The following is a 26,514-nucleotide window of genomic DNA, read 5'->3' as shown; positions in this document are numbered from 1 at the left end:
CTTCGTTACTCGAACTACTGCAATACACCGAGCGCCAAAACTGCCAGCTAAATAAGATTCTAACTACTGAAGGCACTAACTACTGATAGGCATAATTAGCAAATGAAGGATTTTGATAGAGAACTATCAATGTATTTATCTTAATAACGTTCAAAAGTCCAATATATATTTTTGTGACATCCAATTAAACAAATTTTCTTTTTCTGACGAACACACGTCCAGATCGTCCGCTCAAAACTCTGGCATATCTCTCCACACGTCCACCCACTTCTACCACTGCTGGCGGCTCACCTCAAACTGCCCAACGCTACGCGCTGTTCACATCCAACTGCCCAACACTACCCCAGCGAATATTCCAGCAATGAGTCCAACCAGTCACAGACTGCATACAGCGCAGTCAGCGATTTTCATACACAGCACTACGTGGCATTACCAACATAAGAACCTAAACAGCCTACTTACAACCTCTTTAAGCAGACATCTCGTAGAACGATCATACGTCCATAGTCGAAGTTGTCTTTGTCTAATGTCGATTTTTGTAGCAGTAGTCCTAGCGGTCAACTGTGGGTACGGTGAGTGAGCAACAAGAGCCTTGGCCGGCAGGTCGTGGTGGTTCCTGCTGTTCAAGCGGTGCCACCAGAAGGAGACGACGCCGTCGTGGCAGCCCGCCTTCTGGCCGCGGCTGTGCCCGCCGCCCATCTGCCCCTCCTACCGCCGCTTCGCGCGCGTCGTCGCCCTCGTCATCATCCTGCTGCTCTGCTGGGTCGTCACCTTCGCTGTCGTCGGACACGACGCCGGCCCCGGTACGTCCCCTGCAGCGACTACTTCTCATACTCTGCACGCACGGTGGGCCCTCCAACATGGCCTAAACAACGTCCACATTAAATCTTTCCTTTTTGCGATCACAAAATTTTTGGTCTTTAGACTACCGATTTCGGTCACCGACGACCGTCTTCAGATCTGCAGAAAAATGGGAAAACAAAGTACAACTAATGGACAGCGTTCGTATCAAAACAAAATATGCCATAATGAGAAGTATTACTATCCTCATATATGTGGAAAACGTTTAAAATACACTGAAGTGCCAAAGAAACTGGTATAGGCATGCATACTCAAATACAGATGTATGTAAACAAGCAGAACACGGCGCTTCGGTGGGCAACGCCTATACAGGATGTTACAAAAAGGTACGGCCAAACTTTCAGGAAACATTCCTCACACACAAATAAAGAAATTATGTTATGTGGACATGTGTCCGGAAACGCTTAATTTCCATGTTAGAGTTCATTTTAGTTTCGTCAGTATGTACTGTACTTCCTCGATTCACCGCCAGTTGGCCCAATTGAAGGAAGGTAATGTTGACTTCGGTGCTTGTGTTGACATGCGACTCATTGCTCTACAGTACTAGCATCAACGGGTTAGTGTTCATCACGAACGTGGTTTTTGCAGTTAGTGCAATGTTTACAAATGCGGAGTTGGCAGATGACCATTTGATGTATGGATTAGCACGGGGCAATAGCCGTGGCGCGATACGTTTGTATCGAGACAGATTTCCAGAACGAAGGTGTCCCGACAGGAAGACGTTCGAAGCAATTGATCGGCGTCTTAGGGAGCACGGAACATTCCAGCCTATGACTCGCGACTGGGGACGACCTAGAACGACGAGGACACCTGCAATGGACGAGGCAATTCTTCGTGCAGTTGACGATAACCCTAATGTCAGAGTCAGACAAGTTGCTGCTGTACAAGGTAACGTTGACCACGTCACTGTATGGAGAGTGCTACGGGAGAACCAGTTGCTTCCGTACCATGTACAGCGTGTGCAGGCACTATCAGCAGCTGATTGGCCTCCGCGGGTACACTTCTGCGAATGGTTCACCCAACAACGTGTCAATCCTCATTTCAGTGCAAATGTTCTCTTTACGGATGAGGCTTCACTCCAACGCGATCAAATTGTAAATTTTCACAATCAACATGTGTGGGCTGACGAGAATCCGCACGCAATTGTGCAATCACGTCATCAACACAGTTTTTCTGTGCACGTTTGGGCAGGATTGTTGGTGATGTCTTGATTGGGCCCCATGTTCTTCCACCTACGCTCAATGGAGCACGTTATCATGATTTCATACGGGATACTCTACCTGTGCTGCTAGAACATGTGCCTTTACATGTACGACACATGTGGTTCATGCATGATGGAGCTCCTGCACATTTCAGTCGAAGTGTTCGTACGCTTCTCAACAACAGATACGGTGACCAATGGATTGGTAGAGGGGGACCAATTCCATGTCCTCCACGCTCTCCTGACGTCAGCCCTCTTGACTTTCATTTATGGGGGGATTTGAAAGCTCTTGTCTACGAAATGTAGAGACGCTTCGTGCTCGTATTGTGGACGGCTGTGATACAATACGCCATTATCCAGGGCTGCATCAGCGCATCAGGGATTCCATGCGACGGAGGGTGGATGCATGTATCCTCGCTAACGAAGGAAATTTTGAACATTTCCTGTAACAAAGTGTTTGAAGTCACGCTGGTACGGTCTGTTGCTGTGTGTTTCCATTCCATGATTAATGTGATTTGAAGAGAAGTAATAAAATGAGCTCTAACATGGAAAGTAAGCGTTTCCGGACACATGTCCACATAACATATCTTCTTTCTTTGTGTGTGAGGAATGTTTCCTGAAAGTTAGGTCGTACCTTTTTGTAACACCCTATATAAGACAAGTGTCTGGCACAGTTGTTAGAACTATTATTGCTACTACAATGGCAGGTTATCAAGATTTAAGTGAGTTTTAACGTGATGTAATAGTCGCCGCACCAGCGATGAGACACAGCATATCCGAGGTAGCGATGAAGTGGGGAGTATCCCGTACGACCATTTCAAGAGTGTACATATCAGGAATCTGGTAAAACATAAAATCTCACACGTTGCTGCTGCCACTAGAAGATCCTGCAAGAACGGGACCGACGGCGATTGAAGAGAATCATTCAACGTGGCAGGAGCGCAACACTTCTGCAAATTTCTGCAGATTTCAATGCTGGGCCATCAATAAGTGTCAGCGTGCGCACCTTTCAAAGAAGCACCATCGACATGGGCTTTCGGAGCCGCAGGCTGACTCGTGTACTCTTGATGACTGCACGACACATAGCTTACTCCTCGCCCGGGCCCGTCAACACCGACATTGAACTGTTGATGACTAGAAACACGTTGCCTGGTCGGACGTGTCTCGTTTGAGTGTGTCGAACGGATGGACACACACATGTATGGAGACTCCCTTATGAATCCGTGGACTGTCCATGTCAGCAGGGGACTGTTCAAGCTGGTGGAGGCTCTATAATGGTGTGGGGCGTGTGCAGTTGGAATGATATGGGACTGCTGATACGTCTAGATACGACAGGTGACACGTACGCAAGCATCCTGTCTGATCACCTACTTACATTCATGTCCATTGTGCATTCCGACGGACTTGGGCGATTCCAGCAGACAATGCGACTCCCAACATGTCCAGAGTTGTTAACAGTGTGTCTACAGGAAAACTCATCTGAGTTTAAACACTTCCGCTGGTCACCAAACTCCCCACACATGAGCATTAATGGTAATATCTGGGATGGCCTGCAACGTGCTCTTCAGAAGAGATCTCCACCCCTCTTACTCTTACGGATTTGTGGACAGTCCTGCAGGATTCATGGTGTCAATTCCCTCCAGTACTACTTCAGACGTTAGTAAAGTCCATACCACGCCGTGTTCCGCCACTTCTGCATGCTCGCGGTGGCCCTACAAAATTTTAGGCAGCTGTATCAGTTTCCTTGGCTTTTCCGTGTATGATGTATACCCGTTTTTAAACATTTCCTAATATCAAGAAATACACACAAAATCAACTTAGCATCGACCCTCGTGTTTGAAATGTGATGTAAACTAGGCCACAGCGCCGGCAGTCATTTTGTTAACAGCGCTGTTGTTCATAACTAACTGAGGTACAGAGACACAAAAGTGTGTCGTAAGCTCGTTAGATGTCGCTATTACAGACCTACACATATTCATCAATTACACAGAGTGCAATAAAATGAAAAAGTGTAGTAGGTAAAAACTGTTGGGCTTGGAAGGTGTATAATTTACTATCATTATAAATTGAAATATATAAAAAACGCGAATGAAGTTAAATTGTAAAGTTATTAAAAACAAAATAGTAAGCGACGTTACGTGATTCTGACACACATTTGTGATCTTAGAAAAAAAGTAGCCACATGACCAAGGAGCTAGCCAAATAACAATGACAAAATAACTGGAGAAGGAAGCCAGCTAGATGCAACAATGCTACGCTGCATTCCGGTCGCTACTACATCCTTTGGCTTTATCTAGTTATATTATCATACTTATGTTATTTTGTTAGCTCCTTAAGCCTGTTCCTGTGTATGTTATTACTTTTTATCTAAAAATCGGCGAAGTGCGTTCCAGCATCTCACATTGTCACTTAACTGTTTCCTTTTTATTCATTTTAAAATTTAACTTTATTCGTGTTTTAATATTTCATTTATTACTGCAATAACTTTCACATATTTTAAAGCGGACTATAGTTTTTTTTCTTATTGTGCTTTTCGTTTCATAGCTTTTGTACAATTGTTTAACTGTCCAATATGTGTAGGCCCACTGTAGTGACATCTGACGAGCTTAGTACACATATATTTTGTCTGCTGCACCTTAGTTTATGAAGTGTAGCGCTTTGAAGAGGAAACTGCCGGCCCTGTGGCCTAGTTTACAATATATTTTAAACGCGTGCGATGGTGCTGAGATGATTTTGTGTGGTTTTTTACGACGCGACTATGACTTCATCATATTAGATGTTTTAAAACGGATATGTCTCGTCATATTTTAAACACGTGTTTTCCACATGTATGAAGAATGTAATACTTATCATTTTAAGGTGTAGACTAACCATTACCCATTTTTCTGCAGATCTGGAGACGGTTATCGCTAACCGAAACCGGTAGTCTTGTGACCATAGACGGAAATTAAAAAAAATTATTCTAAATTTTCTAGATCACTGTTTTATTCGCAACTATGTCGCAGTTTAAGAATGTGTGCTGTTTTCCGTTGCGGATCTTGTCAAGTTTTTGCTGCAAACTTGATGATGCAACAGTTCACGTTCAACACTATTTAGATCCACAGACGATTTCGACAAAACTATCTGTCGCACACACTAGATGATTAGCAACACAACTAATAAAACACACTACTGGTCATTAAGGTTGCGCCCGTAGGAAGGTTAGCAAATCACGACATGTCGCTTGTTATACGTATATAGCATAGTATGTCAACACATGATTAATTCTTTAGGTGATCTGTAGGTGTACAGTGTGCGAAATTTAGTACAGAGAGCACCAATTGGACACCAACGTCAGCTCTAACCCGACTTGACATAGAACCGAACTGAGCTTCGATAACAGATACGGGGTATCCATTCCATGCAGCTTCAACTCAGTGCCAGAATTGGTCAACTGTACTAGCTTGGTCTGTAAAGGATCGACATATGTTTTCAGTGGATGGGAGATCTGGAGAACATTCTGGAAACAGCAATATTGGAACACCCTTTGTATCAATGTAGATAGGACACTACAGGCAACGTACAGACTTGCAGTGTCTTGTTGAAAAATAACATCACGGAGACCTCTAAGATGAGATGCAACCACTGGCCTTAATACATCAAAAATGCATAGCCTTCTGCCCAAATTATAGGCTGTGTGACTAGAGGTGATTATGTTTGTGTGCCCAACAGCATTCCGTAGGATGACATCAGGTTCTGGGCCTGTATGAAGAGAAGAATGCAGTCTGTCAATATTATTTCTTCTCAGATCCTCGACACGCGGATATGTCCATCGTGAACTGAACTGTACACAGAACCACGACTCGACTCAAAACACGACGTGGTGCCATTTCTGTGTCTACTGTCGTAGGGCCGACCACTCTCGGGGCTCCTCTATTGACGCGTCAAGGGGAGCCGCAACAACGGTCGCAGCACTTACTACAGCCTATGGTGCTCCAGACCTCGTCACATTATCCGTACGGATACTTGGCTTGCTGCAAATAAGCCCGTTTCCTGACTCAAGCCACGTGTCATGGCTCAACAACCCTGCACGGGAGAACAATGTTTGTCCTCTCGGATGCTAGTTAAGTTGACCTGTTGACATCCTGCACGGCGTGAACCCATATTGGCTGGATAGTTGAAAATCGCGGAATGATAGTCAGCAGCCTCGATAGGCCGCGATTTTGGCACTGTCAAATTCTCACATGAGCTGGTATCCATTTTTCCTTCTTACACGAGGCATTAGACGAGCTTCTCAGAAACAACACACATTCAAATGCGATTTCTGAATGAGAAAAACCAATGGTGATCTTTCATGATAGGCGAGGGCTCAATGTAGATTGTGTGAAACCTATTTAGTTTGTGTGGTTGAGCTGAAACGCTGATCATTTGCATATGCTAGCACGAAATACACTTCATGCCATTTCATGTTTCTTGTACGCCGACTTCATGCTGTTAAAACTTTAAGGACTAGCAGTGTAGTTACAAAATTCCTATCCCAGCCAGCGGATCACTGGAATGAATACCTTCCATGACGTAAATAAGAGTGACACCTCGTAAAACTTCAACGTAACGTACATTTACCGTTTGGTCAACCACGGTTCACGAGCAGCTCAGTGGTGCCCACAAGCAATCTCTCGATAAGTGCAGTAAGATGAAGAACGTAATCGTGATGTTTTTCCTTGATCTCTCAAAGTTGGCAAGGCATATGTCAGGATGACTCCTTTCGAACGGTCGTGGTCGACTTCATTTTCCCACCTCATCCTATCCGAATAGCGTCCGTCTATAATACCTTCTTGGTCGACTAGGTTAGACTCTAACCTTTATCCTTTTCTCTTCATTCAACATGAAGATACAAACTTCGTTTCCTGCTTATGTTAAGATTAATCTTGTGTTCCTGTCCCCAATGGCAATGTGATTTCAAATTAACAACACAAGGAGGCAAAAAATCGATACAGAAAGCCAGAAATACTTGAATTGCAACTGACTCCTCCTGCATAGAGATATGTTTTGTCTGTTGACCGCTTGTTGGGCGTCGGCAGGTGGTCAGCTGTTCAAGCTGGCGCTGCTGACGCTGACGGCGCACGTTGGCGGCTGGTTGGCCACGCTGCTGATGCTGCCCTCGCTGCTCGGCATGCTGCTCGTTGGAATCGCCTTCCAGAACCTCGGTGTAATCGACATCACCGGGCCCTACGTAGAAGTCTGCTCCGTGCTCAGGTAACGCAGCTCTCCACTCTGCAACTTACTCTCCTGAGCGAACTTTTGACTCGAGGACCCAACGTTGATGATCATATTTAGAGAAAGTAGTACACTTATCTTGCCTTAATACACTACTGGCCATTGAAATTGCTTCACCAAGCAGAAATGCAGATGATAAACGGGTATTCATTGGACAAATATATTATACTAGAACTGACATGTGATTACATTTTCACGCAATTTGGGTGCATAGATCCTAATAAATCAGTACCCAGAACAACCACCTCTGGCAGTAATAACGGCCTTGATACGCCTGGGCATTGAGTCAAACAGAGCTTGGATGGCGTGTAGGTACAGCTGCCCATGCAGCTTCAATACGATACCACAGTTCATCAAGAGTAGTGACTGGCGTATTGTGACGAGCAAGTTGCTCGGCCACCATTGACTAGACGTTTTCGATTGGTGAGAGATCTGGAGAATGTGCTGGGCAGGGCAGCAGTCGAACATTTTCTGTATCCAGAAAGGCCAATACATGATCTGCAACACGCGGTCGTGCATTATCCTGCTGAAATGTAGGGTTTCGCAGGGATCGAATGAAGGGTAGAGCCACGGGTCGTAACACATCTGAAATGTAACGTGCACTGTTCAAAGTGCCGTCAATGCTAACAAGAGGTGACAGAGACGTGTAACCAATTGCACCCCATACCATCACCCCTGGTGATACGCCAGTATGGTGATGACGAATATACACTTCCAATGTGCGTTCACCGCCATGTCGCCAAACACGGATGCGACCATCATGATGCTGTAACCAGAACCTGCATTCATTCGAAAAAATGACGTTTTGCCATTCGTGCACCCAGGTTCGTCGTTGAGTACACCATCGCAGGTGTTCCTGTCTGTGATGCAGCGTCAAGGGTAACCGCAGCCATGGTCTCCGAGCTGATGTCCATGTCCCTGCAAACGTCGTCGAACTGTTCGTGCAGATGGTTGTTGCCTTGCAAACGTCCCCATCTGTTGACTCAGGGATCGAGACGTGGCTGCACGATCCGTTACAGCGATGCGGATAGGATGCCAGTCATCTCGACTGCTAGTGATACGAGGCCGTTGGGATCCAGCACGGCGTTCCGTATTACCCTCCTGAACCCACCAATTCCATATGCTGCTAACGGTCATTGGATCTCGACCAACGCGAGCAGCAACATCGCGATACGATTAACCGCAATCGCGATAGGCTAAAATCCGACCGTCGGAAACGGAATGGTACGCATTTCTCCTCCTTACACGAGGCATCACAACGACGTTTCACCAGGCAACGCCGGTCAACTGCTGCTTGTGTGTGATAAATCGGTTGGAAACTTTCTTCGTTTCAGCACGATGTAGGTGCCACCACTGGCGCCAACCCTGTGTGAATGCTCTGAAAAGCTAATCATTTGCATATCACAGCATCTTCTTCCTGTCGGTTAAATTTCGCGTCTGTAGCAAGTCATCTTCGTGGTGTAGCAATTTTAATGGCCAGTAGTGTAATTAGAATCAACAATTTGGAAACTCGTCGTTCAATATGTTTAGATCTGTGTCTTACAAACATGTCAGCCTCTACGATTTTGTCCTCTACAACTCTCTCCTGTACCATGCAGGTTATTCCCTCATGTGTCAAAACATGTCCAATAATGCTAGCCCTTCTCCAATTACAGCTTTATACATATTCCCTTCCTCACCGATTCTGCGAAGAGCCTCGTTACTCACCTACTTTGTGACTTCTCACCTAGCAAGCCACTGGTAATGAAAGCGTTGTGCCTGCAGACGCATCGCGCTGGTGATCATCCTGATCCGAGCCGGCCTCGACCTGGACCCGGGTGCCCTGCGGCGGCTGGCGGTGCACGTGCTCAAGCTGGGGCTGGTGCCGTGGCTGGCGGAGTGCGGAGTCATCACCGTCATGGCGCACTTCCTGCTCGGCATGCCCTGGATCTGGGGTTTCCTGATGGGGTGAGCAGCCACTCTCTCACTTCCGTCGACTTTCAAAGGATATACGTCACTGTGTCAAGGTGAAAAGGTGAAGGTCGCGCGTTCTGGCCTCACAGGCCAATCGGGCCTGACCAATCTACATCTACATCCATACTCCGCAAGCCACCTGACGGTGTGTGGCAGAGGGTACCTTGAGTACCTCTATCGGTTCTCCCTTCTATTCCAGTCTCGTATTGTTCGTGGAAAGGATTGTCGGTATGCCTCTCTGTGGGCTCTAATCTCTCTGATTTTATCCTCATGGTCTCTTCGCGAGATATACGTAGGAGGGAGCAATATACTGCTTGACTCTTCGGTGAAGGTATGGTCTCGAAACTGTAACAAAATCCCGTACCGAGCTACTGAGCGTCTCTCCTGCAGAGTCTTCCACTGGAGTTCATCTATCATCTCCGTAACGTTTTCGCGAGTGCTAAATGATCCTGTAACGAAGCGCGCTGCTCTCCGTTGGATCTTCTCTCTCTCTTCTATCAACCTTATCTGGTACGGATCCCACACTGCTGGGCAGTATTCAAGCAGTGGGCGAACAAGCGTACTGTAACCTACTTCCTTTGTTTTCGGATTGCATTTCCTTAGGATTCTTCCAATGAATCTGTCTGGCATCTGCTTCACCGACGATCAACTTTATATGTTCATTCCATTTTAAATCACTCCTAATGCGTACTCCCAGATAATTTATGGAATTAACTGCTTGCAGTTGCTGACCTGCTATTTTGTAGCTAATGATAAGGGATCCATCTTTCAATGTATTCGCAGCACATTACACTTGTCTACATTGATATTGAATTGCCATTCCCTGCACCATGCGTCAATTCGCTGCAGATCCTCCTGCATTTCAGTACAATTTTCCATTGTTACAACCTCTCCATACACCACAGCATCATCTGCAAAAAGCCTCAGTGAACTTCCGATGTCATCCACAGGGTCATTTATGTATATTGTGAATAGCAACGGTCCTATGACACTCCCCTGCGGCACACCTGAAATCACTCTTACTTCGGAAGACTTCTCTCCATTGAGAACGACATGATGCGTTCTGTTATCTAGGAACTCTTCAATCCAATCACACAATTGGTCTGATAGTCCATATGTTCTTAGTTTGTTCATTAAACGACTGTGGGGAACTGTATCGAACGCCTTGCCGAAGTCAAGAAACACGGCATCTACCTGTGAACCCGTGTCTATGGCCCTCTGAGTCTCGTGAACCCAATGGTGTCATTGGGTGCGATATGGAGGACTTATGGTCAGCACATTGCTTTCCCGGTCGTTGTTGGGTTCCTGATCTTGGAACCGCTATAAACCCATTGAGTAGCTCCTCAGAAGGCCTCACGAAGCTGAGTGTATCGCGCACCTGTCCTCCCGCCTGTCAGTACCAGGAATCGAACGTGGGTCTCCTGCAATGTGGTCAGCCCACTGACTTCTCAGCTACAGATTCAGTCACACACCACTGTGTACTAGGCCAGAATTTATCATCAAACTATTCAGGCACAGTTACCGGACCGCCTCACCACGAAAAACTGCCGTGTTGAATAGGTGTGATCAAACATAAGAGGGCAACCTGCAGTTTCTTACAAGGGAACCTCCCCATCGCACCCCCCCCCCCCCCCAGACTTAGATATAAGTTAGCACAGTGGATAGGCCTTGAAAAACTGAACACAGAACAATCGAGATAACAGGAAGAAGTTGTGTGGAACTATGAAAAAAATAAGCAAAATATACAAACTGAGTAGTCCATGCGCAAGATAAGCAACATCACAGCAGATTGTGAGCTCAGAAGCGCCCGTGGATAGCGTGAGCAACTGCGGTACGGGAGGTCTTTGGTTCAAGTCTTCCCTTGAGTGAAACATTTTTCTTTCTTTATTTTCGCAAAGTTATGATCTGTCCGTTCGTTCATTGACGTCTCTGTTCACTGTAATAAGTTTAGTGTCTGTGTTTTGCGACCGCACCGCAAAACCGTGCGATTAGTAGACGAAAGGACGTGCCTCTCCAATGGGAACCGAAAACATTTGATCGCAAGGTCATAGGTCAACCGATTCCTCCACGGGAAAACACGTCTGATATATTCTATACGACACTGGTGACGTCATGTGCGTTAAATGACAGGAACATGTTGTCGACCCACCTAACTTGTACACTTGGGGAATGGGTAAAAAGATTCTTCTACCTTGCCCAATTTAGGTTTTCTTGTGCATGTGATAATCACTCCCAAAAAAGTGATGAAAACATAAGAGATTGTCACATAAACTGCAACAAATGAATGCAACAGTTTCACAGTCGCACAGTTTTCCCTGTGTTCTGTCACAACATATATATGTTTCTAACGTTTTCAAATTTTTCCTTGCGTAGACCGTCAAATCCTGCATATGTCCAAGCAAATCTGAACATGTCCTCGAATTTTGGAGAGCCAAGTTGATTATGTGTGAGTGCCTGAACTTTGATAATTGTCTGAAAATACAAAATTTAACTTTTCACTCGAGGGAAGGCTTGAACCAGGGACCTCTCGTACCGCAGTTGCTCACGCTAACCACGGGACCACGGCGCTCCTGAGCTCACAATTTCCTGTTATGTTGCATATCTTGCGCATTGACTACTCAGTTTGTATATTTTGCTTATTTGTTTCATAGTTCCACACAACTTCTTCCTGGTTTCTGGATTGATGTGTGCTCAGTTTTTTAAGGCCTGTCCACTGTGCCAACTTATAACTAAATCTGAGGGTGGTGCGATGGGGAGGTTCCCTTGTTAGTACCTGCATTTATGTTCAAGCATGCATTTTTCGCATTGTTACCGCATTACCCGTGTATCCTTTCAAACCACTTTAACACTAAAACTCTTCGGTTTACTGCCGAGTGAGTTTGCCGAAATAGCGCTTTGCTTCGATGAGTGTCACTCCCAGTGTTATCCGCCCAAGAAAGACGAGATCATTTAACAAAGCCTTCACACATGGTCTCTATGCGATAGTTGTCTAGGAACGTCTTGCAGACGTTTCTTTCGGTTTTGTATTACTGAGACACACAGTCGCTTCAAGTGGAATGGAGTGTAATGAAATGCGCGCATCCCTCGCGCGTGTTTGGCGGGCATCTAGCCACTGCCCACGTATGTCCAGCAGCAAGTGGGAAGTTGCGACACTTCATGCTCCGGCTGTCTCTGGCTACACAGATCGCTGTCACGTTATGAAACACAGGGATCTGCGTATTTCTGCAACGCGCTTTTCGTTAGACAATAGTATTACTTCTTGGATTCTGTATGCCCGTTGCAGCAGTGTCATTACGATAGGTTTCAGATAAATCACTTTAACGTAGGTATACGCAGCGGCAATATATTTAGGGTGCGTGTCGTACTGTTAACAACGAGAACTGATGTTTCGGCCGTCTTTTGTAGAGGTCCTCTTCAGAGCTATGAATCTGCTGTTATGATTGTCACTATGTGGTAAAAGTATCTGGAAATCTGTTGGCTAATGAGGTATGTCCCCACCTTTTGCCATCGTAATGGCTTGAACTCGGCTACGGGCGCTCAGACACGATATTGATTGTCTGTGGAGAAATGGCAGCCAATTCTTCCTCAAGAGCCGAAACTAGAGAAGGTAATGGTGTTGGACTCTCGGGTCTGGAGCGAAGTCGCCGTTATACGAGGTACGTTCAATAAGTAATGTAACAAATGCCTTTTTTCTTTTTCTTTTTTTTAAAGTACGTCTGTATTATTCAGGATTCCAATACGCCATATTATCCCTCCGGCCTGTGTGGCCGAGCGGTTCTAGGCGCTCCAGTCTGGAACAGCGCGACCGTTACGGTCGCAAGTTCGAATCCTGCCTTGGGCATGGATGTGTGTGATGTCCTTAGGTTAGTTAGGTTTAAGTAGTCGTAAGTTCTAGGGGACTGATGACCTCAGATGTTACGTCCCATAGTGGTCAGAGCCATTTGAACCCCATATTATTCGCCACTTTCTGGGCTGCAAAACCCTATTTTTGAACACAATCCTCGTTTGATGTGACGGCCTCACATCACCTTACTGGGAGGGCCTGTACGTCCGAATGGTACTACTTTACTCGCCGACGTCGGAGCCAACGACTTCGTGAATGAATAACCTCCCCATCATCCACGTACTGCTTCCCGCAGAGCGCATCCTTCATTGGACCAGACAGACGGAAGTAGGGAGGTGCAAGATCCGGCTGTAGGGGTGAGGAAGAATAGTTCAATGAAGTTCTGTGAGTTCCAGTCGGTTGCGCAGATTTGTGTGAGGCCCTGCAATGTATCGGAAGTAAAGTTCGTTTGCAGGTTTGTCTCGACGAACACGATAAGTCGTTCCTTTGATTTCTTGAGGATAGTTCAGCTGTGTGCCGCCGGCCGGCACGTGGGAGATCGGACAGGTTTGCGCCACCTTGTTGCCAAGATGACAGACGCCTCGCCTAATGGCGCATCGTGCCATTGGGTCTCCGTAGACATTCTGTAAGCACCTGTGAACACCTGTGAAATTCGGTGACAGCTCGCCATTTCGAAGGCTACGTATAGCACCGCCACCTCTCGGAACTTCATGACACCTTAGATGCTGAAGCGGGAATATTCCGCGATGGTCCACAACAAATTCCGCATTTTTTCAACCGAAATTGCCCAAGAAAAATGTTGCATTCCTTATTGAACGCCTTTCGTAACCCATCCCAAAGGTGTTCCGCTGGGTTCAGATTGTGACTTCCGACAGGGCAGATCGCTTGAGGAATGTTGCTCAAAAATGGTTCAAATGGCTCTGAGCACTATGGGACTTGACATCTGTGGTCATCAGTCCCCTAGAACTTAGAACTACTTAAACCTAACTAACCTAAGGACATCACGCACATCCATGCCCGAGGCAGGATTCGAACCTGCGACCGTAGCAGTCGCGCGGTTCCGGACTGCGCGCCTAGAACCGCGAGACCACCGCGGCCGGCACAGGCAACGTTCACCAAACCCAAATTCTTCCTTCGGATGTTACAGGCTATAACGTGATCCATCATTCACCTCACTTTGGAGTCTTCCACTGTCCGGTGGAGTCTCTCTTCACACCACTTAAAGTTCGCTCAGCATCGACTACAGATTCGTGTCGCTGATGAGGAGTTGCTCGACCATTGTACCCCATTGTTTCAAACTTTCTGCACACTGACATTCGGTCAGCTGGAATGCAGGTAGCATTTTGGAATTCACGAGTGATCCTTCTGCTGGTTACATACGATTTAATACAACCACCCTCCGCAATGCACGACTATCGTACGTGACGGACCACCTGATCTTTATTTAGCTGTGGTTGTTCCTTCGCGTTTCCAGTTCAAAATCGCATCACCAGAAGTCGATTTTGGTGGCAGTAGAGGGGTTGAAATGTGCTGATGGATTTGGTAGTTAAATGACAGCCAATGACTAATCAGTGCTGGGAGTCACTGAGACCTTCTGACCACCCCATTCTCCTGTTACTGCTTATCTACTGACATCACAGTACTCTCCGTCACCTTTTATACTAGCGGGTCGTGTCATCTAGTGGCCAATACAACATTGCATAGGGGTGTGCGGATACTTTTGAGCTGATAGTGTATACTGACCTACTTCGTTTGTCACGTGACAGATGAAGACACTATTCTGAAACAGCAATGGACAGTGAAGCCAAGAAACCTGAGGAGAAATGGTTGTACAGAAGGCTATTTTGGTGAAACCGGGTGACCGATTAGCATTCGCATGTACGGTGAGAGAGACAGGGGCCATATAGAAAATCAGCAACAGCTGAACGACACCTGGATTGTAGGTGGCCGACCAGTCAGTTGTCCTCTAGAAGACCGTACGCTTGCTCGGCAAGCACGGATACAGGAGCGGAAAATAAGGCAGGCTGTTCAGATAACCAAACACCCCAACAGCACGAATAGGTAGGACAGTTACAAACTGCCGATGGCTTGGTTGCTGGCTACCCCAGTCTAGCAAGCCAAGTGTGTTCGCCAGCCAGCAGTTCAATATACGGATTCAGCAGCATCAACAATTGACCACTTCCGACGGGTTTCGATGTCTCGCTGATGGAATACGCTGACCCTGGGTGCAAGGTGCCAACTAGCTGTTGCCTGCCGATCACCAGCTGGGGTAAGCAGGTAACTACCGTTCCACGGGCACCATTACTCTGGAATAAGCAATGACAGGTCAGAATAGTGCTGTCAGTTGGTCAATTGTCACGTGACATCAGAAATTTGGCAGTGGGGAACTGTATCGAATGCACTTTGAAAGTCAAGGACGACAGTATCTGCCTGGGCACCTGTATCTACTGATTTCTCATTACATATAACTTTTGTTGTCACGTGGTATATACTACTTTGTTAGATACCACATGACAACCGAAGTTATATATAATGATAAATCAGTAGAGACAGGCGCCTAGGTAGGTACCGTGTTCCTTGACTTCCCAAGGGCATTCGATACAGTTCCTTATTGCTGTCTAATGAACAAAATACGAGCATATGGAATATTGGACCGACTGTGTGACTGAAGTCTTTGTAGCAAGCAGAAGACAGCATGTTGTTCTGAACGGAGGGAAGTCTTCAGATGTGAAAGTAACTTCGGGCTTGCCCCCGGGGAGTTTCATAGGACCATTACTTTTCACGCTATATATAAATAATCTAGCAGGTAACGTCGGAAGTTCCAGGAGGCTTTTTGCTGTTTCTCTTGTGTACAGAGAAGTCGAGATGGTAGAAAATTGTAGCGATATGCAGAAACACCTGCGGAAGGAAGTCAGATAGGGTTCAAATTCCCGTCGACATGACGGTGATTAGAGACAAAGCACAGGCTCGGATTGTATCAAGGATGGGGAAGGAAATCGGCCGTGCTCGTTCAAAGGAACCATCCCGGCATTTGCCTGGAGCGATTTAGGGAAAGCACGGAAAACCTAAACCTGAATGGCCGGACGAATGCGAAACCAGTGTGCTAACCACTGCGCCACCTCGCTTGGTAACACCTGAAAAGGATGGACACTTGATGCAGGGAGTGGTAATTGACCCTCAACATAATGTAACTACTGACGGAGAGAGACCCCATATTGTATGATCACACAATTGCAGTCCAATCACTGCAAGCAGTTACTTCTATAAGACGCCTAGGAATATGCATAAGGAGCTATTTGAAGTGGGACGACCAAATAAAATTAATCGCGAGTTTGGCGGGTGCCAGACTGCGATTAATTCAAAGAATCTTCAGGAAATGTAGTCTATCAAAAAAGGAAGTAGGTTACAAAACACTTGTTAGGCCAGTACTTGAATATTGTTTCAGTGTGGCATTCGAACCAGACTGGTTTGATAGAGGAAATCGATAATATCGAGAGAAGAGCAGCACATTTGGTTACGGGTTCATTTAGTAGCGCGAAAGCGTCACGGAGACGCTCAGTTAGCTGCTGTGACACACACATCCAGAGGCGTCCTCACCACGTTATAGTCTACTGCTCAAGCAGAGTGAACCACTACACTGGTCCTCCTCGCGAAGAAACCATAAATATAAAATTGCAGAGACCCGAACCCACACGGAGGTTTACCAGCAATCTTTCCTTCCGCGAACCATACGCGAATGGAAAGGAAAAGGGACGTGACGCTGGTATGCAAGGTGCTTTGCAGAGTATTAATGTATATGTGTAGATGAACACAATCATCTGTCTATCGCCCTGAAGACTACCGTTGCAAAAGATGGTTGAAATGTAGCTTTATAGTTGCTTTACTGCTAAAAAAAGACGCCGCCTAACACTCAAAATGATTTTATTCAAATTTATTTTAAAATTGTTATGTACGCGATGTAGTACCACTTTCCTAATTTCAAAAGTGAATGAAAGATTAAGATGCTGGTTTCTTATTCGAACTGAGTGGATACCAGTTAGTCATTTTCCTAGATGAAAGTGGGAAACTGACTAAAATGCTCGCTTGGTTGGCCGATGAACCAGTCATTCATTAGAAGAGCAGATAGATATCAGTATACCACTCGCCTCTCTGTCTCATAAGAAAAATGACGAGTCTTAATGTAGGTGTGCTTCAGTGCTGCACAGTAGTCATTCCATTTGTTTGGATGAATACCACGTAACTTTGAACATCTTATGCGGTGCTAGCTGCTTCCTGTCGATGATTGCTCCTGCTAGCGATCGCGCTCAGCAACCCCGTGGCAGTTTTCTGCTGCTCGTTGCTGCCTATGTTCTTCGTCGTCTGTTTATTGTTGGTAATTCCAAAGTGGTTAGCTGCTCCTCTCCATTTCTTTATGCAGTGTAGATTTAGGTTTGAAACTTTATGGCTGATGAAATCTGTGTGCCGGATCGAGACTTGAAACTGGGAACTTTGCCTTTCGCGGGCAAGTCTTCTACCGACTGAGCTCTCACAGCTTTACTTCCAGCAGTACGTCTTCTCCTACCTTCCAAACTTTGCAGAGGTTCTCCTGCATACCATCCGGGACTAGATCTTACGGAAGAAAGATGATGATCTTGCGGCAGGAAAGCTGTGAGGGCAGATTCTGAGTCTAGCTAGGATAGCTCATTCAAAGGGAACTTTCCTGCGAAAGGCAAAGATCATAAGTTCGAGTACCGGTTCGGCACAGTTTCGATACGACAGGAAATATCAAATCATCACAAGCTCTGCTGCAGAGTAAAGATTCATTCCAGATGTAGATTCTCCGCGATTCTCGTAACTTGCTCAAGGCGAATGATGGGCTGGTTCCTTCCAAAGGGGAGAGCAAATTTCCATCACCAATCCGGGCCAGCACTTCATCTCTAATGCCCCTTTTACACGAGTGATTTTCGTGTTTCTATCGATTACTCGTGGCGTACCGCTAGCATTTTATTCCTGTACTGAGTTTCGCCTGTTTACATGTAAGTCAAAATCGTCCGTGTTGTGAGAGCTGTCTGTTTTGCAGTTTTGTACCTGAACGGTGACTGAGATTATAATGGGTCATCTCGTGGTCGTGCGGTAGCGTTCTCGCTTCCCACGCCCGGGTTCCCGGGTTCGATTCCCGGCGGGGTCAGGGATTTTCTCTGCCTCGTGATGGCTGGGTGTTGTGTGCTGTCCTTAGGTTAGTTAGGTTTAATTAGTTCTAAGTTCTAGGCGACTGATGACCTCAGCAGTTGAGTCGCATAGTGCTCAGAGCCATATAATGGGTCACTCGTCTTAAAAGAAGCCAAATATAGTAACAGAATTATGACACTAGCAAAGACAATAGTGTTTAACGATCAACACAAAATTAATAGATGATGTTCTTGATAAAAGTCTTTGATAAACCTTCCATTCTGCTGAGAAATGAAAGAATAGAAAAGATGTCGTCCAAAAATTTAAAAAGACATCTATTTGTTTCAGAATGTATATTCATACAAACACATTAACATTACTCAGAAGGCAGCAGATAGCAAACTCTTACTTTCTCTCATTTTCTGAGTGCCAAATAACACCTAAAATTACTTCCTCGTTCAATAGATGCGACTTTTTCTCTATTGAAAAAATTTTCGTTTAAAAACATTCATACACTTATGGGCAGTGTAGACCTTTCTTTGTCACACTGTTGTGAAACTTCTAAGTCTTTTTGGTTCCTTCGGTGGAAGAAAACAGTCCAGACGCTTGCTATTTAGTGGTCGACCACAATATTACTGCACCTGGGAATGGGGACGGTTCTATTGGCGTACTGTAAATCGGCAAAAAATTGGGATTGATAGTAGAAGAAGAACTGACTTGAAATCATTGACAGTACGACAAGCTTTACTTAACCACCCCTGTAATTATTTACTGTAGCATCACCGCGTGTTTCCAATAAAGGGCAAGTAAATGATGTCATGGTTTAGTAGTATAGTGTCACGAAACAAAATCAAAGGAAATGGTAAAGATCAAGAAGCACAAAATCCATTACTATGGCCTGAGTAACCGTGGCGAGAATGTAAGAGTGTAAATGAAAAATGTGCTGTTTTTTCACAAAATGCGTTTCCAGTGCTATTGTGTTGACGGTACTCTGTTCCATGTTCATATACACGAGCCAGCTGCTAAAAGTCTCAAACACGTGCTAGTAGATGCGGCATGGTCTTTGGGCAAACTGTTCGTCCCTCTGGAATTCCAAAATTTAAGAGGTTCATTATACGATCAAAAGTATTCGGACCCCCTCGAAACATAGACGTTTCATATTAGGTGCATTGCGCTACCATGTACTCCATATCAGCGACCTCAGTAGTCATTAGACATCGTGAGAGCAGAATGGGCCGCTCCGCGGAGCTCACGGACTTCGAACGTGGTCAGGTGATTGTCACTTGTGTCATACGTCTGTACGCGAGATTCCACACTCCTAAACATCCCTAGGTACACTGTTTCCGATGTGATAGTGAAGTGGAAAGATGAAGGGGCACATACAGCACAAAAGCGTACAGGCCGACCTCGTCTGTTGACTCACAGAACCCGCCGACAGTTGAAGAGGATCGTAATGTGTAATAGGCAGACATCTATCCAGACCATCACACATGAATTCCAAACAGCATCAGGATCCACAGCAAGTACTATGACAGTTAGGCGGGAAGTGAGAAAAATTAGATTTCATGATTGAGCGGCTGCTCATGAGCCACACATCACGCCGGTAAATGCAAAACGACGCCTCTCTTAGTGTAAGGAGTGTAAACATTGGACGATTGAACAGTGGAAAAATGTTGTGTGGAGTGACGAATTACGGTACACAATGTGGTGATCCGATGGCAGGGTGTGGGTATGGCGAATGCCCGGTGAACGTCATCTGCCAGCGTGTGTAGTGCCAACAGTAAAATTCAGAGGCGGTTGTGTTATGGTGTGGTCGTGTTTTTACGTGGAGGGGGCTTGCACCCCTTATTGTTTTGCATTGCACTATCACAGCACAGGCCTATATTGATGTTTTAAGCACCTTCTTGCTTCCCACTGTTGAAGAGCAATTCGAGGATGGCGATTGCACCTTTCAACACGATCGAGCACCTGTTCATAATTCACGGCCTGTGACGGAGTGGTTACAAGACAATAACATTCCTCTAATGGACTGGCCTGCACAGAGTCGTGACCTGAATCCTATAGAGCACACTTGGGATGTTTTGGAACGCAGACTTCGTACCAGGTCTCACCGACCGACATTGATACGTCTCCTCAGTGCAGCACTCCGTGAAGAATGGGCTGCCATTTTCCAAGAAACCTTCCAGCACCTGATTGAACGTATGCCTGGGAGAGTGGAAGCTGTCATCAGGGCTAAGGGTGGGTCAGCACGATACTGAATTCCAGCATTACCGATGGAGGGCGCCACGAACTTGTACATCATTTTCAGCCAGGTGTCTGGATACTTTTGATCACACTATGAGAAGTGGTTTGACTACAGTTCTACTGACTTAAAACCTAATGTTGTACTTCCATAACTGTATTTTCACAAATAACACATAGCGCCCCAGTATTGATGACACTTCGACTAAAGACTTTCTTCCTGCTATTTAATCGAAAACTGAAATTTTTAAGACCTTGGCTGTGTACAAAATACAAGCTGGTTCCCGCAGAAAAGAAAACAGCGACCAACCACTGTTAATAATGTTATTTGCATAAACAAATAGCGCCGTTGTTGTTTTCGAGCAGACGGGTTCATTTTCAGACGGCTACTCACGTTTATGTTAAATTTTTTGTTGCTTATGTAAAGTACTGGGGAAAAAGCTAACAAGTTATTATAAGTGGCAGGTGGCTGTTTTCTTCTTTGCGGGAATCACCTTGTAAAAACTTTCTTATTCACACTTGGACAAACTTTCCCGGTAGGTCACTTACAACGTTGTTAATAAAGCATTTATTTTCTCATTTGTTGACATCGGACCTAATCAACTGAAGAGTGGAAATAGGAAATATTCCACATGGCAAATATGACTTGTCAGGAGAATGAATAAAACAAAAAAATTGCTCTGAGCAAAATGGGACTTAACAGCTGAGGTCATCAGTCACTTAGAACTACTTAAACCTAACTAACGTAAGGAAATCACACACATCCATGCCCGAGGAAGGATTCGAACCTGCGACCGTAGCAGTCGCGCGGTTCCGGACTGAAGCGCCTAGAACCGCTAGGCCACAGCGGCCGGCCAGCTACAGCTCTGTCTCAGTGCACTTACAGTTTAGATAAGTTCTTTGACTAGGCCAAGGGTCTCCAAACGTTTTAGTCCGCGGGCCACATGGACTCCTCCACGAAGTCATAAGGGCCAAGATCCACCTAGTGGGATTAAAGCACCCTAGCACTCCATGAACATCGTAGTGTAGTCCGGCCCCGGTAGCTGAGTGGTCAGCGTGACGGAATGTCAATCCTAAGGTCCCGGGTTCGATTCCCGGCTGGGTCGGAGATTTTTTCCACTCAGGGACTGGGTGTTGTGTTGTACTAATCATCATCATTTCATCCCCATCGACGCGCAGGTCGCCGAAGTGGCGTCAACTTGAAAGACCTGCACCAGGCGAACGGTCTACCCGACGGGAGGCCCTAGCCACACGACATTTCATTTCACCGTAGTGTAAGGCTAAAGGAAAGATGAAATCGCAAAAATCTAAGGTTGTGGGAATAGCTAGCACTCACTGAAACGGACTAAGATTTTTATTTAATTACATAATTTTTATTGGTGGACGTACCTGACCGAAATTCTGGAGTATTTTATTCTGGCGAATTTCATCGACAAAAAAGTATGTCATTGCACATTCTGTATGTATTTTACTACGTAATCAAAAGAAAGTGAAACATCGCTTAAGAAGCATGTTCCATAATGATTCATTACTAAGGCTAGTCGCCGAAGTGGCGTCCATTTGAATGACTTGCACCAGATTCGTGAGTAGAATAAAATGCTGGAATAAGCTTTTGGCGTGAACTACTTCTCATTTTTATTTTAAACTACATACAGAACATGAGTTTTTGTACCTCTCTTTGGTTTTTCCGTTTCTTTTCACAGCTTATTGTTGACCTCAATGGTTGAGCTACTTCTTCAGTTTTACCGTCATGAGTAATGTAAACCTGCAGGTTGAAGGTAAGTAAGGGCAGGATTTGGGCAACTATATGTCTTATATGGCTGCATATCATACTTATTGTGATAAAAATTACACAAACTATTGTGCTAGTCTGTTAACCGTTCTTTTCTTTTTTTTCACTATCGCACGGGGCATGGTCTGTCTGTTTATTGTGGATAGCCACAAGTTTAAACATGACCTTCCGCTTTGTAAAGATAGAGCTCCGACAATGTCGCGGTGTATTGGCCGCGATAGGCCTCGAAACTCAATTGTTGGCAGTATAGGTACCACCTCAAATATTTGGCGGGCCGGATACCGGGGATGTCCGGCCAGCTAACGCGGGCCGGTTTGCCGGCCCTCGAGAGCCGGTTTCGGCCCGCGGGCCGTAGTTTGGAGACCCCTGGCACTAGGCGATTCGTCTTTGTTGCCCATTCAGAGCCCTAGCGACGTTCTAACACAAGTAGCGGATAGCGAGAGCAGAGCAGAGCAGAGCAGAGCAGCACAGCGCAGCGTGGTGACGTCGGTGCTGTCTTGTGCTGCGGCAGGTCGGTGGTGGCGGCGGTGTCGCCGGCGGTGATCGTGCCCGGGCTGCTGCGGCTGCGCGCCAAGGGCTACGGTGTCAGCAAGGGCATCCCCACCGTCATCATCGCCATCTCCGGCATCGACGACGCCACCTCCGTCGCCGTCTTCGGCGTCGTCCAGAGCATCATGTTCTCCCAGAGTGAGTGCCCCTAAAACTTGCACGCTTGTCACTCCCAGTACCGTAAACCGGGCATACATTTACCGCCGTGGTTACTTTGACCACTCAGACACTAAACGTTTTACAGCTCTCTGCTGTCTCTGTTAAGTGTTTAGTATACATAGTTTGGTAGTAAAGTTCCATCAGTATACACTCCACGATTCAGTGTAGTGTCGATTTTCCTCCGCAAAAGTTTATGAACCTGTTGCGACTTATAATTGTAGACGAAAATCTGTTAAAATCAGGTTGCGCAAAATTCATCCATATCATTTTACTGCAAAGCCATTGGTGTCTTCAACTGTATCACGCATGTTACTCGATTAATTCTCGAAACAAATCACTGATTAGTTTCTTCTTCACTTGCATATATCTACCAGTATGTTACGATTTCTGAGGTCGTGTGCACGATTTCACTGTTTTGAGACTACTTTGACCACTGGTCATTGTCATCCCAGAAGTACAAATACACGTAGTTTGGAACTAAGGAAAGAAAAAAACATTTATCATCAGTATATGACGAAAACTCATGTAATTGTTAATGTGGCTACAGCTAACAAAAACAAATGTCATATATTGCTCTAAACGCAAGTTATTGTTGCTCAGGCAATGATTCAGGTATAGCACATAATGTCAAATATCTCCGGAAACAAGTAACGAAGTTTGTTTGGTTACAAGAGCCAGATAATGCCTCGATAAAAGAACATATAATCTTGGTTCCAACTGCACCGGATGTTTTGAAACTAGGATTTAGGTTTAAAATGGCTGAAACTGAAGGTATTATGCTAAACATCCTGGTACCTTTCATTGTACTTATACTTTTAATGATGGATCACAGAATTTATGTATCATACTAGGTTTTTTCTTTTATGAGGCTTAATGAAGCACTTAGGAAAACTTTAGATCAATTTATTTATTTCTGGGTGGTGAAAGTTTCATTGTATTTTTGAAATATTGACGACAAATAGAATGCTCAATTGACAGTTGTGGTGGAAGCAAGGCCAGTTAATGTGTCCCAAAATTCATGCAAAATTTCTTTTTTTTCGATTACTTCCTCTGCATTTAAGGAAATGTACTGTACTAACGGGTGTGTAAATCTTTCATACAAGTCCCTATGTTTACTACGATAACTATCACAGACGTTAAAAATTCATGACAGTCACATTCGAATCTGAAAATCGGTCAAAAGATACCCGGTTGACGGTACTTTGCGCAGCAAACCACGTTTCGTGTTACACATGTTTAAAAGTGCTGCTGTATTGGAAACGCTTGCTACAATCAAGTAGAGAAGCGCTCCATATCCACCAGCCACCAGTGCTGCTATTGTGTCTCATCCTGTGCATATTAGTAGAAATATTTTGCTAAGCTCGTCACATACAAAAAAATTTGTTATTCATGTAGCCAAAAAGGTTTCACTGGCGCTGTTAGATCCTCGTGGATTTTATTTGTATACTGGCTTTTTGCCCGCGTGTATACAGTATATCTGTCACGTATTTATCACATTTCACACATATTTGTACACATTTCATCTGCCTCTGTAGAAAATTTCGTCCCATCGTTTCATTTCAGTCCTGAGGAAACTGCCTGGGTAAGAAGTACGCAGTGCGTATTCTTGCGCCCTAGTTGACGCATTGAACAACACAAATAAGACACAGAGTGTACTTAATACTTTTAAAGTATTCCCCGTCAACTAAACTAGGAAGAAATACCAAAAGACTTTTGAAGTTCTTAACATTTTTACATGTCACCCTTCTTTCCGATCATAACCTGTAGGACTTGGACCTGCACAGGTAGGAGTGGGGATTAAAACAACGCGACACAGAAGTAATGAGTCACTTGTATATTGAAAATTGTTGAAATTGCCCCCAAGTGTTGGTTGTGCTTCTGTTTCACAGTTCTTCGACCTCACTCTCAGCCATAGGTTACTAGAGCTGTCTTCCTGTCTCAGTAGGTTTTTTTTTTTTTTTTTTTTTTTTCAGATAACAAGCGATATCTGTGCCAAGTTTGGTATACATTGATTAAGGCGTTACACAGATATTCTGCTGTGCACATGTCTTTGCACCCCTGTCACTACCTCACCCCTAGGACTTAAACGTCATTGCGCCAGTCACCAGTGAGCCAAGAGACGACTAAAACTATGGATTCGATACTGATATCGTTCATTAACTAATATTTTTACACGTCACGATTTTCTACTCCCACTCACACCCCCGGCGGTATGTCACACTCACATTATCTGTACACAAATAATAAAAATTATATGTGTGCAGAGAATTTGGCTGAAATTGCTCCAGATATCCCAGAGTTAATCTTCTGTTTCATCCCCTTTTTCAACTGCACCCCCACCTGTATGCTTCTCTCCAGAACGTAAGTTGTGTATGTATCAAGACTGGTTGAAATAAATCTAGTTATTCAGTAGGAGATGTGGAACATAATACATAATGTACATGTATACATACATAATTCTTTATAATATACTAGCATCTTTTTCCCACAGTTTCACTTATCTATGCACCCAGCACACAATTCACACATACCTCCTCCTCCTCCTCTCCTCTGTCTGTCCACAACATCCTCCCCTCCCCTCCCCTCCCCTCCCCGTCTCTCACTTAATCTCCAGCCCCCCCTCCCCACCCCCTTTGCCCATCTGCACATGTAGCCCCTGCAAGGCATACAGATGCTATCTGTACTATAACCTCTCGAGCAGGCCAGCATATATGTCAGGAGTTGGAAAAAAAAACAAAAAACCTTGGTTGAATTCAATTAAGTAATTACACACACACACACACACACACACACACACACACACACACACACACAGTATATATAAAGGGATACAGACTCGCAACACAGTTGTGTATTATAGAAGTGTGGTCAATATTTGTTATTTAACCATGTAAAGATACAGCACATTGCTTAGCTGCCTGTGTTCCCTTGTTTGTCAAGTCTGTCACAATAATTAGTTAGATTGAAACGGTGTTCTGAATCTGGATTCGAAACCAGAACCTTACTTTGCAATGCAAATCAGGCATGACTCAGTTCCTGTCCTCAGAAAGCAGAGACCTGAAGCTTTGAGTATGGGTCGTGAGTCACTGCAGAGTGAAAGAGCCAGTCTGGAAACAGTTTGTTAACGTTTGTTCACAGATAGTCTGGCGTATCAGATTGCGCAGGGCCCGGTGTCTGTTTTTGGCGGCATCGGCTTCGGTATCGTCTGGGGAATTCTCGCCAAGTACATCCCCGAGAAAGACGATGTGAGTATGCTATTTGGGTACGGCACTAGAGATAATCCTTGAGAAACCAGTCCTTTTGTGGTCAAATTGTGCTCACTTTCGAGTTAGTAATGCAATTGAAAAACTGGTCTTTATAGAAATTCTTTCCTGATTGTTAATCTCCAATATTATACATTTTATTACAAGCAAGATATGCTAGATACATTAATGTAATGTTTTAAATATTATTATTATATACCAGTGTATGCGCCATTACGCAGTAATAGTGGTGGAAGAAAGGTAAAAA

At 45.0% G+C, this 26,514-nt stretch overlaps 1 protein-coding gene across 1 annotated transcript in view; it reads left to right on the top strand.

Moving 5' to 3' along the window:
- LOC124594348 (sodium/hydrogen exchanger 9B2-like) overlaps positions 1-26,514 on the top strand; it is a 207,714-nt gene that overhangs the window by 123,810 nt on the left and 57,390 nt on the right. The window contains exons 3-7 of the mRNA XM_047132716.1: positions 604-803; positions 7,123-7,297; positions 9,083-9,265; positions 22,808-22,983; positions 26,143-26,249. Of these exons, the coding sequence (XP_046988672.1) occupies positions 604-803; positions 7,123-7,297; positions 9,083-9,265; positions 22,808-22,983; positions 26,143-26,249 (841 nt within the window). The remainder of the gene's footprint in view (positions 1-603; positions 804-7,122; positions 7,298-9,082; positions 9,266-22,807; positions 22,984-26,142; positions 26,250-26,514) is intronic.

Source organism: Schistocerca americana, chromosome 2 (assembly GCF_021461395.2).
Source record: "Schistocerca americana isolate TAMUIC-IGC-003095 chromosome 2, iqSchAmer2.1, whole genome shotgun sequence".
Taxonomy (NCBI): domain Eukaryota; kingdom Metazoa; phylum Arthropoda; class Insecta; order Orthoptera; family Acrididae; genus Schistocerca; species Schistocerca americana.
This window is presented reverse-complemented; position numbering and strand designations above follow the sequence as displayed.